This window comes from Natrix helvetica (genome assembly GCF_964273705.1).
Source record: "Natrix helvetica genome assembly, chromosome: 1".
Taxonomy (NCBI): Eukaryota; Metazoa; Chordata; class Lepidosauria; order Squamata; family Natricidae; genus Natrix; species Natrix helvetica.
In genome coordinates, this window is record NC_138548.1 from 365,688,908 (window position 1) to 365,704,029 (window position 15,122).

Here is a 15,122-nt window from a genome sequence, read left to right on the forward strand (position 1 = left end):
CTCCTCTAGCCTCAGCCTCCCTCCTGCACACGTGGTCCCATTCCCCGCCTTCTGTCAGGTTCTGATGCCGGAGCTCATGGTTCCAGGGCAAATGCGCATGCGCGAGTGGCTCCCTTCCTCGCACTGAGCAACAGCAGGTTTACGGGAAGTTGCTCGCGAAAGGACGGACTTTTCAGACCGTCGGCTACCGTTTCCCTGCCAGTTCGCTCGCGAAAGGACCCTGGAAACCGAGTCGTGGCCGGCGCCTTGCTAAGAATTCCCCGCCTTCCTGATGACATCACCAGCCTCACCAGCAATAAACCTCACTGCACATCAGTGGATGCCACACATCATTGAGGGGTGCCTCGCCTCACCCTGCCCCGCCCCTCCTCACCCTCCCATCCCAACCACTCCTGCCTCGCCATATTTCATGCATTTAATACTTAAAATGTCAGCATTCCAAGCGGTGCACCCATAGAAATTAGAACTCTGAGGCAGGCAATTTCCTCAAAAAACAGTTTTATTGGATACATAATATTGGCACAACTGGTGGAAGCCGACTCTAAAAGTTTCCGCGGCTTCCACCAAATTAACCCTATCACCCAAGTCACTGGTCACATTGTCCAAGAGCTGGCCAATTGCTTGATTAATTCCTTCCTCCTCTGGCCAGCTACCTGTGAGAATGTCCTTGGGTACCCACAGGAAAGCTTGGTTATTTTGGCTACAAAATCCCATCTATTCTGGCTGACCAACCGCACTCAACGTGTAGTCCTCAATGGAACTGCATCTACATGGAGGGAGGTATGCAGTGGAGTACCCTAAGGCTCTGTTTTAGGCCCAGGACTCTTCAACATCTTCATCAATTGATTTGGAGGAGGGAATAAATGGGAAACTCATCAAATTTGCAGATGACACCAAGCTGGCAGGAATAGCCAACACTCCAGAAGATAGGCTTAAGATACAGAAGGATCTTGACAGACTTGAACATTGGGCGCTATCTAATAAAATGAAATTCAATGGTGAAAAGAGTAAGGTTCTACACTTAGGCAACCAAAATGAAATGCACAGGTACAGTATAGGTGGTACCTTGTTCAATAGTAGTAACTGTGAAAGGGATCTTGGAGTCCTAGTGGACAACCATTTAAATATGAGCCAGCCGTGTGCAGCAGCTGCCAAAAAAGCCAACACAGTTCTAGGCTGCATAAACAGAGGGATAGAATCAAGATCACGTGAACGGTTAATACCACTTTATAATGCCTTAGTAAGGCCACACTTGGAATACTGCATCCAGTTTTGGTCGCCACGATGTAGAAAAGATGTGGAGACTCTAGAAAGAGGGCAGAGAAGAGCAACAAAGATGATTAGGGGACTGGAGGCTAAAACATATGAAGAACGGTTGCAGGAACTGGGTATGTTTAGCTTAAGAGAAAGAAGGACTAGGGGAGACATGATAGCAGTCTTCCAATATCTCAGGGGTTGACCACAAAGAAGATGGAGTCAAACTATTCTCCAAGGCACCTGAGGGTAGAACAAGAAGCAATGGGTGGAAACTAATCAAGGAGAGAAGCAACTTAGAACTGAGGAGAAATTTCCTGACAGTTAGAACAATTAATCAGTGGAACAGAAGTTGCCTCCAGAAGTTGTGAATGCCCCAACACTGGAAGTCTTTAAGAAGATGTTGGATAGCCATTTGTCTGGAACAGTATAGGGTTTCCTGCCTAGGCAGGGGGTTGGACTAGAAGACCTCCAAGGTCCCTCCCAACTCTGCTTCCACCTCCCTCCCTGTTCTGTGTCAATCCTGAAGCCTCCAAAATGGCCTCAGTTATGTTCACTTCAGGGTTGACATTTAAATAAGAACAATAAAAGAGGTACAGAAAACTAGATTTTAAATATTCATGAAAAACTATTACATAATACCTGACAAAAAGTAATAAAACTGTTACGTCAGGTATTTCCATATTGCTTTGCGATTGGCGTCCGCACTTGCAATTTTTACTCCATCATCAGCCGTGTGATTTTCCCTTAACCATCTTTTCACTGTAGAAGTAGGATCCCATTCCTTTAGAGGTAGGCCGATTAGACTAATAGTCATTGCGTTTGATATATCAGAAACTGTTAGCGGACTTCTCTTCTCTGAACATATCAAGTTCATGGTTGAAAAACCCATTTCCGCTTCTGCTGAACTTACAGCAACTGTCTTGACAATATTTTTAGCTCTTTGAACACTTTTAGGAATTGTACAGTTCTGGGAATTTTCTAAAATGTTTTCCACAAAATCTCGATAATCATTAATATCAATTTGGTAATTAAAAATGTCATTAAATTCGAGCAATTGTTCTTCACCTGCTTTCCATGGAACTGCTACTTCTTCCGTATTCCAGGATTCTGGCTCCAAAAATTTGAGAAACTGTAATTTAGTCCTGTCTTGAAACGGGCTACAATCTGTTCTTAAATGTTCACAATCCATTCGTCTTTTCTTCAAATTCGTTACGATGTTTTCTAAAAGTCTTTCCCGAGGAAGTCCAACAAATCGATGATTCTTTACGAATTGTATATTTTTGAAGGTTTCCGAAGTGATTAAGTCACCAACTTTTCTTTCGTAGGGACCCTTTTCCCTTCGAAGCGTCTGAAATGCTGCAATGGACCTTCTCACGATTTTTTCAGCCTTCGTTATGTCTACGTCTTTTGCTTGCAGTGCATTTGAAAGATGGGAAATTTCGTTCAGAATATCAATCATCAATGCCAAGTCAGTGATAAAATATATATTTTCAAGACGGGCAGCCATGCCGAAGTACTTTTCATTTGAATGAAAACAACGGTGTAGCGATGGATAAGCCTGCCACACAGCTAAAGTTGTCCTTAAACTACAGGCAGCCCACCTTGGTCCCAAAATGCTACCAATGTTTATAATTTCAGTTCCAAGTTGTTCAGATATTTTGGTAAGTTCAATTTGGTTCCTATTGGATTGATGAAAAATAGTATACATCTTATCAATAAATATTTTAAAATGATTGACTTGCTTTATTTCCTTTATCGAATCATCTAAAACGAGTTGGAGGCGATGGTTTAAACAGTGCCACATTACTATGTTTGGAAACTCTCTTGCTATCCTAGTGCTCACTTCAGATCTTCTCCCAAGCATAATGCTGGCACCATCGGAGCAAAATCCTATTAAATTTTGTATAAGATAGTTCTCGGTAAGCCCAACTTTATTTAAACTTTCCATAATTGAAGAACATATTGTCTCTGCGTCTTGTTTTTCCAATTCAACTAGCTCAAGGAAAATCGTTGGTGATGTAACCGAATCCTCAACTTTTAAGAAAAGTATAAGAACTGGTTTGCAAGATATTGTTGAGGCTTCGTCAACAATCAAACATATTTTCAGATTATTTTCAATAATTTTAGCAAATAATTGTTTTTTAATTTCTTTTGCAATGAAATCAACTATTTTCATTGCAGTTTTACATGAGTGTAATCCTATTCCCATATCTAATCCATTTTTAATTTGCACTTCTATCTCACCTTCTATGTCGGAAATCGGCTTACATCTTTGTGCCAGGCTGTAAACTGTATTAAATACTCTACAAGCAGCTTGTATATTTTTTTCATTCATTTTGCATTCTGCTTCTGAAGCCTGCTCAAATTCTATTATCTTCTCTTTACAAATATTATGAGCTTTTGATGAAAAATGTTCTTTCATTTTTTTCCTTAGAGATGCTTGTTTTACCTCCTTACTCCTCCCTGCTCCCTCAATCTGAAAATATTTCCATTCTTTAGACACATGAATACTTCTCATTTTTAGGGAGTCGTGTTTTGCACAATGCATGCAACCTAACTTTTTGTTAGAAATTTCCAGACCGTCATATTTTCCTTTGAAACTGTTATATTGTTGCATCGTCCAGCATTCAGGTAGACTGTTTTCAATTTTGGAGGTATCGTTGTTTATTTCTATAACTGGCGGGCTGCTTTTTGCAAGTTGAAGTGGTTGCGCTTGTGACTGTTTTGTATCATCCAAGGCCAATTCTGATACAACTTCTTCTCTTCTTGGTTTCTTAGTGATTTTTACTGAAAAATTCTGTGGCCTTTTCATCCTGTTAAAGTCAGCTGCAAAAAAATTAAAACATTTTTTTAGTTTGGACTCGATTGTGCTTACCCGTAGTCCCTGTACATCTGAGACAAAGCAACTAGGCGTGTGGCCAAGGCGAGAAAAGGAGTGGCTGGGAAGGTTGGGGCGGGGCCAGCCAGTGGTGGGATCAGCCAGTTCGTTGAACTGCACAAAAGATAGCTACCGGTTCTACTGAACCGGTACGAAGTGGCTGAATCCCACCATTGAGTCCACAACCACATAGTTATAAAACGCCTAAAAGCACTTGATCCCTTCATTCTAAATCACGAACGGCAGCATTTCAATAAAGGAGAATATTTGTAGCTCAGTTGCTGACTCTGTAAACCGCTTAGAGGGGGCTGTAAAGCACTATGAAGTGGTATATACCATGTTTTTTTGGAGTATAAGACTAACTTCCCCCCCAAAAAACCAGTGTGGAAATATTGGTGCATGTTATACACCGGTGTGACTTATCGTCCAAATTATGGTATGTCTATGCTATTACTATTCTTGGTATCTCAGCTAATAACAGGGTATCTTACCCACAGAAGTCACATTTCTGTAGTTTTCCAGCATGACTTCTTTATGCAGGGCTTTTTGTTCTGGATCTAGTTGAGACCATTCCTCTTTGGAGAAATACACAGCGACTTCTTCAAAAGTCACGAGATCCTGAGAAAGGAAGAAAAGCAACTTTCAGTATTAACAGATATGAGCCTCTATGTTCTTTTACTTGGTTGACCTATTCCAAAAGTTCACAGTGAAAAGAGGGAGCTCTTTCTTTGCCGGATTCAAAATTGGGCAAGAATGAAGTTGATTTCCTACCGGTAGTAAGAATCTTTCAGTATACATACTGTATTTTTCGGAGAATAAGATGCACCTTTTTCCCCTCAAAAAAGAGGCTGAAAATCTGGTGTGTCTTATACACTGAGTACAGAATTTTTTGCCTCCAAGAAACACCGCCCCCTTCACCAAAATGGCCGTGCATAGCCTTTAGGGGGCTTTCAGAGTGCTCCTGGAGGCTGGGGAGGGCAGAAATGAGCGAAAAACAAGCCGTTTTGTGCTCAATTTTCCCCCAGGAGCATTCTATAAGCCTCCTAAAGGCTATACATGCCCTTTTTTTTTTTGAAAAAAAAAAACAGGCCCATTTTCACAAAAAACGGGCTGTTTTGGGGAGGTCTGCAGAGTGCAAAACCTTTTTTTTTAATTTGCCTCTTCAAACTCTTGGTGCGTCTTATATTCCGGTGCATCTTATACTCCGAAAAATACGGTATTTTATGTACTACACCTCAATGATTTTGAGATGAAGGCTAAGCTTTTTTATTACTAGCATTAAAATGTTTTTTATGAAACATAAATTAAACCGTCCTGGCAGAATCTATGCCATACATGCTAAGATATTCAGTTATACATTATAGCCACCCTGTTTTTTTAAAACATTTGATCCATACCGTATTTACAAAAAGGAAAAAAGTAACCTATTTCCAGCCCTGTTCTTTTGTGTTTATCTTGTACATTCTCGCATTTATCATTTCATACATAATTCTAGTCTCCATTCTAGCAATCTTAGTCATTGCTTATTTTGGGTCTTTCTTTTTTTTGTTCCAACCATCGATAAAATTTATCCCAGATCTTATAATATTCTGATGCATCTTTATTCTTCAATTCCCACGTCAGTTTATCCATTTCAGCGCAGATCAAAACTTTCCTAATTATTTCCCCCTTCATGTGGAATTTCCCTGTTTTTCCAATTTTGGCCAAAGACCATTCTTGCTGCCGTGATAATATGTATAGTTTTAAAAGATAAACCCCTTGTTGTATTTCTTGTTGATAATTCCCAAGAGAAATAAGAGAAGAAGAAGGCTAAGCTGTGTGTCACATAAGTCAATCATAACAACCTAAATTTCTATATTTCATGTTGCTGGTTTAAGGTTTATTCAATTTATAGACCGCCCCCTCTCCCCGTAGGGACTCGGGGCGGTGTACAGACCGTTCATGTTCAAAACAACAAAACATAACATAAGACATCAGAAAACAACAACGCACACATACCGTCTGTGTATAAAACCCAAAACCAATTTAAAATGAGTGGAAATGAGTGTAAAATCCCAGCTGCCCTAACAAAATGAAAACCCGACAAACGGCCTCCTCTATCTCTTTTTGTTGATGTTCTTCTTCCTACCTGAACTGGAGGCTCAGTTGCTTTTTTGGGTTCACCAGAATCCAATGACTTCTTGATATTCTCTGAGTAGGAGACAAAAGCGACGAAAGGATATTTTTTTACAAGCATATCTCATTCAAAGAATAAGGGGGGGGGGAGATGCTATACCCATGATGGCGAACCTATGGCACGCGTAGCCATTTCTGTCTGTTACCCTGTCACCTCCAGCGAAATGATTCCCCGCCTTCATTTTCGGCTTTTTTTCGCCTTCCGGAGGGTGAAAAACAACCCAATGCGCAAATCAGAAGTTCAGGAATGGACTTCCGGTTTGCGGGTTGGCCAATTCTGTCCCTCCAGAGGCTTCAGGGAAGCCTCCGGAGTCCGGAGGGAGAAAAATGGCCCCATGGGCAACCCAGAAGTCAGAAAACGGGCCGTTTCTGGCCTCCGGAGGGCCTGCCGTGTGTGTGTGTGTGTGTGTGTGTGTGTGTGTGTGTGTGTGAAGAACGGCCCAGAAAGCGTCTGGAGCCTGGGGAATATGAAAAACGGGTCTACTGGGCCGTTATGTGTCAAAAGTGGGGGGGGGAGGTCACACATGGGGCGTCACACGCAGATACGCTCACAGGGGGGGGGTCGCTCACACATACATGCACAGGGGTCCATGCACGCATTCGTGCATGGGGGGGGACGCATGCGCATAAAGGTTAGCCATCACTGTGCTATACCCAGAAGGTTCCAGACAACTTCCAACTCTACTATTGTATTATTGTATTATTGTATTATTGCATTATTGCATTATTGTATTATTGTATTATTGTAACTTCATGCAACTTAGGAGCACCTTTCCTTACCTGGTGAGATGAACAAAGTTGGCCTTTCCTGGGAGTTCTTCCAAATAGGCCGTTCCTCGGAAAGATTTGAGGAGTTGCTCTTTTCATCCAGATGTTGAGGAATGGCTCCCAAGAGAGGCCTCCGGGCCTGATAAGAAACACGGAAGGGGAAATAAGACCACCCAAAGAAATGAATTATTATTTTTTGCTCTTAGTTTGTGGAGTGGAAAATGTCAAAAGGGTCAATTGTTCCAAACATGTCCTCTATAGAAGACACAACTGGACATCTTCAAAAGAAAAGCTCTTGTGTTAACAATGCCAAAAAGTTAAGAACATCAACATATATCAATGTCCCAAATATGCTTTTTCCGCAAGGCAATCGGACTTTCTTGGATTTTTGCTTTTGGAAATGTTCTACAGATGGCGAGAATAGCAAAAATGTTTCCAAGCTGTTCCCACGGAACATTCTACCATATGTGGTGGACGTGTACAACAGCAAAAAAAATATTGGGCAAGAATAAAAAACTGGCTGGAAGAGATAACTACACAATCAATAGAGCTAAAACCAGAATTATTTTTACTAGGGATAATTACAGGGAACTATGGGGGGGAAAAGATGCAATACTTAGTATTACATGTAACAACTGCAGCAAGAATCACATGCACACAAAATTGGAAGAACAAAAATATACCAACAGAGGAAAATGGGATTTTAAAAATTATTATAGTGCGCGGAGATGGACAGATTTACAAAAGAAATAAAAGATAAAGGAGAATCGGATTATTACTTAGTATGGAATTTATGGTAGAGGAAAGATGCAAAGAATAAGAAAGCATAAAGGGAAGAAAGATTAAGAAATCAATAAACAATTATAAAACCGCATAAATAAATAAGGACTCTCCATAGATGACATATATTAAGATGTATGTAAGACCCCCTTTGAGCTCTGAAGATGAAGACTCTCACCTGAAGTTCAACCTGCTCCTTCGGCTCCTCCGCTTGGCTCAGGAGGAAGCCTTCAGCCATGGCCAGGGCCTTGGAGCTGGTCTCTGCTCCACCCTTCCGCACCCAGCTCTCCATCTCTGGGGGCAGGAGAGCCAGGAACTGCTCCAGAACCACCAGGTCCAGGATCTGTGCCTTTGTATGTTTTTCTGGGTTCAACCACTGATGGCAAAGACGATGGAGTTGGCTGAATAGTCCTCGGGGACCTTCGGCCTCCTGGTAAGACACCTCCCTGAAGTTTTTACGCTGGATCTCCGAGCTGATAAAGTCTTCCGCTGGGTCCTTCGGCTCAGTTTTTATCCTGATCTGCCCAAACGGAGCAACGGGAGGGCTTTGTCCAGCTTCTGCATCTAATGGGCGTTGTCCTGCCATTTTTTCCTCTATTCTCTACTCCAGGTGCAAAAGGCTTGGATCTCCAGGACGGAGGATGAAATATGAGATAGTTTGGTCCACAAAGAACTTCTACCTGCAAGTTTGAAAACAGAAAACAAGATTTCAGAATCAATGTTGTATTTTCAGCTGTTTTACGTTTCCGGGTGGCACGCAGAGCCATTTCTGAAGGCATGCGAGGCGTTGCCCTGTCAGTTCCAGCATGCATGTGCGTGCTGGCAAGCTCATATTTGCCCTTTTTTACCCTCCGGAGGCTTCCCTGAAGCCTCTGGAGAGCGAAAAACCACCTGATGTGCAAACCGGAAGTTCGGGGACAGACTTTGGATTTGCACGTTGGGCAGTTTTTCGCCCCCTGGAGGCTTCAGAGAAGCCTCCTGAAGCCTCCGGAGGGACAAAAATGGCCCAATGGGCAACCCGGAAGTCCATTCCCGAATTTCTGGTTTGTGTATTGGGCCGTTTTTCTCCCTCCGGAGGCTTCAGGAGGCTTCCTTGAAGCCTGGGTAGCGTAAAAAATGGCCGAAGGGCCCACCAGAAGTTTGGGAGCAAACTTCCAGATTGCCCTTTGGCCTATATTTTCAGGAGGCTTTCCTGAAGCCTGAGGAGGGTGAAAAATGGGCCAATGCACCTCCCAGAAGTCCGGAGGCTTCAGTGAGGCCTGTGTAATTCTGTATGTGTGTGCGTCCGCGTGCGTATGCGTGGCGGAGACCGTATTGCATTATGGGTGTGGGCAGATGTGTACGCGAACCCCTTGTTCTCCCCGCTTTTGGCACACACACCCCAACAAAATAGTTAGCCATCACTGTTCTAGTCGTTTCTGACTCTAGGGGGGCAGTGTTCATCTCCGTTTCAAAGCCTAAGAGCCAGCGCCGTCCAAAGTCGTCTCCGTGGCCATGTGGTCAGTATGACTAAACGCCGAAGGCTCACAGAACGCTGTTACTTTACCACCAAAGGTGGTCCCTATTTTTCTACTTGCATTTTTATATCCTTTTGAACTGCTAGGTTGGCAGAAGCTGGGACAAGTAACGGGAGCTCACTCCGTTACGCGGCGCTAGGGATTCGAACCGCCGAACTGCTGACCTTTCTGATCGACAAGCTCAGCGTCTTAGCCTCTGAGCCACCGTGTCCCCTATTACCTAACTAGATAACATCAACAACGCTAATGGGATACCCTGGTCGGTCTCCAGAAATACCTGTGCGGCTCCCCCACCTGCCCCTCCCCCCCTTGGAGTGGAATCCAGCATTTTGAGTCCTTTCCACTCCCCCCCACTCCCATTCAGGGGCTTTCTCAGGAAATGGGCAGGGGGAGATGGAGGGCTCCCCCAGAGCCCCTCCTCCTTCCTGGGAATGATGCTGTTTCTTCCAGGGAGGGGTCGAAGGAACACAGCTGCTCTGAAACTGTTCTCTCCCCACCACTCTACCACATACATGCAAAGGGACGGTAGGGAAATGCCTCTTGCTAGGAATCCAAGGACTGGATGAGACCACCCTTGCAGATCCTAGCAGGAGGTTCCCCCCCTAGAAAAGAGCCTCCCCACTCAGCAGGCAGTGGGGCAAAAGTCCTAGAGAGGCCAGAGATTAACCTTCCTCCTTCCAAACAAAACTGAAAATGGAAAATAATCCCATCAATAAACACCGAATTAAACGTCACCAAAAAAAAATCTGTTTTAGACACTAGAAAGACAAAGAGATGGAATACCACGAAATCTGGGACAGGTTAGAAACGAGGGGAAAAGGTCAGAACAGAAAAACACGGATAAGTTAAGAATTGGAAAATATGGCATTAATATCGTACGATAGGTAGGAATTGGATATGTATATGTACTGATATGTAACTATATAATGAAAGGGATCCATAGGTAGGTAATTCGACTGACTACACCTGCCTTTATATCGGATATAAACTGTTATTCCTGTAAGATCAAAAAACTCTGTAGAAATGACTATGCCAGAAATGTCACACTATTTCCAACCTTTTTAATGTTTATCTAATAAAAACCTTTAAAAAAAAAACACCCCAGTTTTAAACCAAAACTCAGAAAGGGTTTATAAAATCACGTTTGAATGTCAATCTTTCTAGCTAGCCAAGAAGCCGTGCTGAATGTCACTCATCTCAATACAATAATACAATAATACAATAGTAGAGTTGGAAGGGACCTTGGAGGTCTTCTAGTCCAACCCCCTGCCTAGGCAGGAAACCCTATACCATTCCAGACAAATGGCTATCCAGCATCTTCTTAAAGACTTCCAGTGTTGGGGCATTCACAACTTCTGGAGGCAACTTCTGTTCCACTGATTAATTGTTCTCACTGTCAGGAAATTTCTCCTCAGTTCTAAGTTGCTTCTCTCCTTGATTAGTTTCCACCCATTGCTTCTTGTTCTACCCTCAGGTGCCTTGGAGAATAGTTTGACTCCCTCTTCTTTGGGGCAGCCCCTGAGATATTGGAAGACTGCTATGATGTCTCCCCTAGTCCTTCTTTTCATTAAACTAGACATACCCAGTTCCTGCAACTGTTCCTCATATGTTTTAGTCTCCAGTCCCCTCATCCTCTTTGTTGCTCTTCTCTGCACTCTTTCTAGAGTCTCCACATCTTTTTTACATCGTGGCGACCAGAACTGAATGCAGCTCGGTCTCGGTCCCCTGTCATTAAAAGCTTCTTTGTGGCAACTCTGCTTAGTTATTCAATGTATTCTTCCAAGTTAAGAAACCTGAAGGAAATCCAGCAGGGGAGAATTTCCTCCCAACACTGGTGAGGCCTTCGGTGCTTCTACTCTCCCTCTCTCTCTGTCTCTTTCTCTCTCAGTGCCCCTCCCCCAATCACGTGGGGTTACTGTCCTGCCCACCCCTCCCAAATCTTCTGCCTTTTGATCCCTTCCTGGCAAAGAGGCTGCAGGTTTTACCCACAGCACTGTGGGGTTTTCTGACCCACCACAAATAGCAGAAGTACCTGTGCGGCTCCTCCCTCGTCTCGCTCCCAGCATTTTGGGTGCAGGGAGGAGTCTTGCTTGCCTTTTGTAATGCAACCTTTCCCTCCCCCCCACTTACTCCCATTCAGGGGCTTTCTCAGGAAATGGGGAGGGGGGAGATGGAGGGCTCGCTCAGAGTCTACCCTTCCTGGGGATGATGCTGTGTTTCTTTCAAGGAGGGGGGGGGGAACGCAACACCGCTGGTCTTAAACTCTTGTTTCCACCCCCAACTGCTGGCACGGGACGGCAGGGGAACATGGGGCCAGAGCCTTCCCCCGCCCCTTACCAGGATTCCAAAGACTGGGTGAGGACTTTGCAAGACCTCCTTGCAAATCCCAGCACGTGGCTTCCACCCCTATCCCCAGAAATGCCCCGCCCATTACCTGCAACGCTTTCCTGCATGCAGGTTGTAGCGGAAGAGCCCAAGAGGGGAGGGAGGGGCAAAGTCCTAGAGAGGCCACCTTTTCAGGGACTTCACCCATCTGAAAAATCCCAAGGTCCAAAGTTTGAAACCGCTCACCCAACTGCTCAGAAGTTCCTGCGAATGCTCCTTAAAAGTTTCTTCCTTAAAACTTTTTAGGCCACCTTTGGCTTCCCCCCCCCCCGCCCCCACCTTCTTTCTTTGCAGACCGCACCTCCTGGTGGCTTCTGTGCACCGCACAGAGAGAGGAACCCCCCCTTGCAAAACGGATGGGAGGAAGGAGGTGGGAGGGCTCAGGATGATGGGAGAGGGAGGAGGAGGAGCAGGGGTGAGATTCAGCCAGTTCAAACAGGTCCGGGAGAACCAGTAGCTAAACTTGTTCTGGACTTTGTGCAACCGGCTGAATAGCCTTCCTCCGCCACCCCTCTCCACCTACCACCCCTCCAAATTGCATTGATAAAGGGGGAGGGGGCTAAGCGAGGGGCAGGAAGCTCTCCCATGGCGGGGGGGGAGAGAAGAGAAAGCAGCAAGAGGAGCCCCTTCCTCCCCCCCCCACTTCCCCCAGGAGCACTTAGGGACCCTCCTACACACACTTCCTCGGTGGGACTGCCCCTCCCCCAATCACGTGGGGACACTGTCCTACCCCCCCCCCCTTTAGGAAAGCGTCTGCCCTTTGAGCCCTTCCTGGCAAAGGGGCTGCCGGGAGAGCAGGTTTTACCCCAGCCCATCTTTGTGGCTTCGCCCACAGCCCCCCCAGCATTTGGGGGGGCAGGGAGGAGTCCTGGTTGCCTTTTGTAATGCAACCCACCCCCTTCCCCCACTCCCACTCAGGGGCTTTCTCAAGAAATGGGGAGGGGGGAGATGGAGAGCTTCTCCCCCCAGTCCTGCCTGTATTTTGCAATGCAAGCTTCCCCCCTCCCACTCCCCCCAGGAAAGGGAATATGGAGGACTCCTCCGGAGCCCCTCTTCCTTCCTGGGGATGATACTGTTTCTCCGAGATAAGGGGAGGGGCGGGGAAGCAACACGGCTGGTCTGAAACCCTGTTTCCCCCCAAGGTCCCCTCCCCCCACCTTCTAGCACGTGCGTGCAAAGGGACGGCAGGGGAACATGGGAGCAGAATCCTTCCCCCGCCTCTTGCTACGATTCCAAAGACTGGGTGAGGACTCTGCAAGTCCTAGCACGAAGCTTTCCCTCCCCTCTCCCAGAAGTGCCCCTCGGCTTCTCCCGGCAGCGGCCCCTTTCCTACAAGGCTCCCCCCCACTTCTGTACGCTGCAGCGAAAGCGCCCAAGGGGGAGAAGAGATGGCAAGGAGAGGCCGGTCTGCTCCAGTGAAAGGCAGCCCCTCACCCACCGCCACTCCGGCTCGCACACGTGCACAGCCCCGGTGAGGGAGCCCAGGCACGGGAGGGGCGCCGCGGAAAGAGGCAGAGCCCACTTCCTTACCGGAGGTCTCCTTCCCCCCTTCGCTTCTAGAGATCCGGACCAGTATCCTCACCCGCAGAGCCGGTAGATGCTGTCCCCCAAGCGCCCCCAAAGAGAGAGGGGAGAAGGACGCGGATGCTTCGAGCCCCAGAGACGGAATCCGTGGGTCTGGATTGGGGGGGGGGGAGTTTTCTTAGAACTTTGGGATGGGGAGGGGCCCAGAAAAGCGCAAGGACCAATGAGAATTCTCCCTTCTGCCGCGTCATCGGTCTCTGGGCGGAGTCTCCCTTGTCCTCACCCACTGCACGAGAGTTCCGCGCAGAGAGAAGCGGAGAAAGTGGGAGGGGGCGTCCCTTCAGTCTTTTGGGGGAGGGAACAAAGATAAGGGGGGGGGGTTGTTGTTCATGGCTGCCCCGGAGGAGAGTGTGGACTTCTTTTTGCCCCCGCCGGATCCTACCTGGAGTGGAGGTGCCCCTCCCCCAATCACGTGGGCTCACTCTCCTGCCCGCCCCTCCCAACTCTTCTGGCTTTGGAGCTCTTCCTGGCAAAGGGGCGGCCGCAGGGCAGGTTTCACCCCCCGCCCATCATTAGGCAATTAGCAGAAGTACCTTTGTGGCTCATTCCCCATCCCTTGGAGTGTTATCCAGCAATTGGGGAGGGGGGGGCAGGGAAAAGTCCTGCTTGTATTTTGCGATGCAAGCCTTCCCCCCACCCCACCCCCGCTCCCACTCAACGTGTTTTACATTGCAACGCAAGCCTTCGCCCTCCCCACTCCCATTCAGGAGTCCCCCCCCCCCAGGAAATGGGGAGAGGAGACTAAGGAAGGCTCCCCCAGAGCCCCTCCTCCTCCCTGGGGGATGATGCTGTTTCTTCCAGGGTCTGAAACTCTTGTTGCCCCCCCCCCCTACACACGCACGCACGCACGCACACCAAGGGACGGCAGGGGAACATGGGGCCAGGGCCTTCCCCCGCCCCTTGCTAGCCTGAGGACTCTGCAAGACCCCCTTGTAAGCACGAGGCATTCCCCCCGACCGGCCCCAGAAGTGCCCCTCGCCCTCACCCGGCAGCGGCCCATTTCTTGCAAGACTTTCCTGCACGTCTGTACGCTGCAGCGAAAGAGCCCAAGAAGGGAGAAGCGATGGCGAGGAGAGCCCGGTCTGCTCCACCCGCTCCAACGAAAGGCGGCCCCTCACCCGCGCTCGCACACGTGCACAGCCCCGCATGGAAGAGGCAGAGCCCGTGTCCTTACCGGCAGTCTTCCTTTCCCGCTTCGCTTCTAGGGATCCGGACCAGTCTCCTCACCCGCGGTATCCGAGGGAGCCCAGCAGAGCCCGTGGATGCTGCTCCACAAGCGCCCCCCAAAGAGAGAGGGGAGAAAGACGTGGATGCCGCCAGCTCCAGAGACGGAATCGGTGGGTCTGGATGGAGGGGGGGGGGGAGTTTTCTTAGAACTTCGGGATTGGGAGGGGCCCAGAAAAGCGGATGGACCAATGGGAATTCTCCCTTCTGCCGCGTCATCGGTCTCTGGGCGGAGTCTCCCTTGTCCTCACTCGCTGGAGGAGAGAGCGGCGCAGAGAGAGAAGCGGAGAAAGTGGGAGGGGGCGTCCCTTCAGTCTTTTGGGGGAAAGGGACGCAGATCAAGGGGGGGGGTTTCCATGGCTCCCCGTAGGAGAGTGCGGATTTCTTTTTCCCCCCCCGCGGGATTCTACCTGGAATGGGAATGCCCCCCCCCCCACAAATTAGGTGGTCCTGCCCGCCCCTCCCAAATGTTCAAGTTTCACCCCCAGCGCTGTGGGGTTTTCTGACCCACCACAAATAGCAGAAATACCTGCGCGGCTCCTCTCCCCTCCACT

At 47.6% G+C, this 15,122-nt stretch overlaps 1 protein-coding gene across 6 annotated transcripts; it reads right to left on the bottom strand.

Moving 5' to 3' along the window:
* Positions 1–491: 491 nt before the first annotated feature.
* LOC309384774 (E3 SUMO-protein ligase KIAA1586-like) lies at positions 492–14,651 on the bottom strand. 6 transcript variants are annotated; one of them, XM_081938527.1, is made up of 6 exons: positions 14,519–14,651; positions 8,037–8,538; positions 7,091–7,217; positions 6,264–6,325; positions 4,627–4,753; positions 492–4,083 (listed from the first exon to the last, which is right to left on the bottom strand). In XM_081938527.1, exons 2-6 carry the CDS (start codon positions 8,442–8,444, stop codon positions 1,919–1,921), a joined length of 2,889 nt encoding a protein of 962 aa, XP_081794653.1. In that variant the 5' UTR covers positions 8,445–8,538; positions 14,519–14,651; the 3' UTR covers positions 492–1,918. The 6 variants fall into 6 exon arrangements, with proteins under 6 accessions (XP_081794653.1, XP_081794656.1, XP_081794654.1 ...); XM_081938530.1 differs by lacking the exon at positions 14,519–14,651 and adding an exon at positions 14,330–14,375; XM_081938528.1 differs by lacking the exon at positions 14,519–14,651 and adding an exon at positions 13,343–13,430.
* Positions 14,652–15,122: the final 471 nt, after the last annotated feature.

What these genes read in the sequence shown, in the direction of transcription:
- LOC309384774 (XM_081938527.1), bottom strand. Translation starts at nt 8,444, where the DNA reads ATGGCAGGACAACGCCCATTAGATGCAGAAGCTGGACAAAGCCCTCCC. An exon ending in AGGAGCAGGTTGAACTTCAG is followed by an intron (nt 7,218 to 8,036) that starts GTGAGAGTCTTC and finishes GTTTCTTATCAG; the next exon opens with GCCCGGAGGCCTCTCTTGGG. An exon ending in AACTTTGTTCATCTCACCAG is followed by an intron (nt 6,326 to 7,090) that starts GTAAGGAAAGGT and finishes TCTCCTACTCAG; the next exon opens with AGAATATCAAGAAGTCATTG.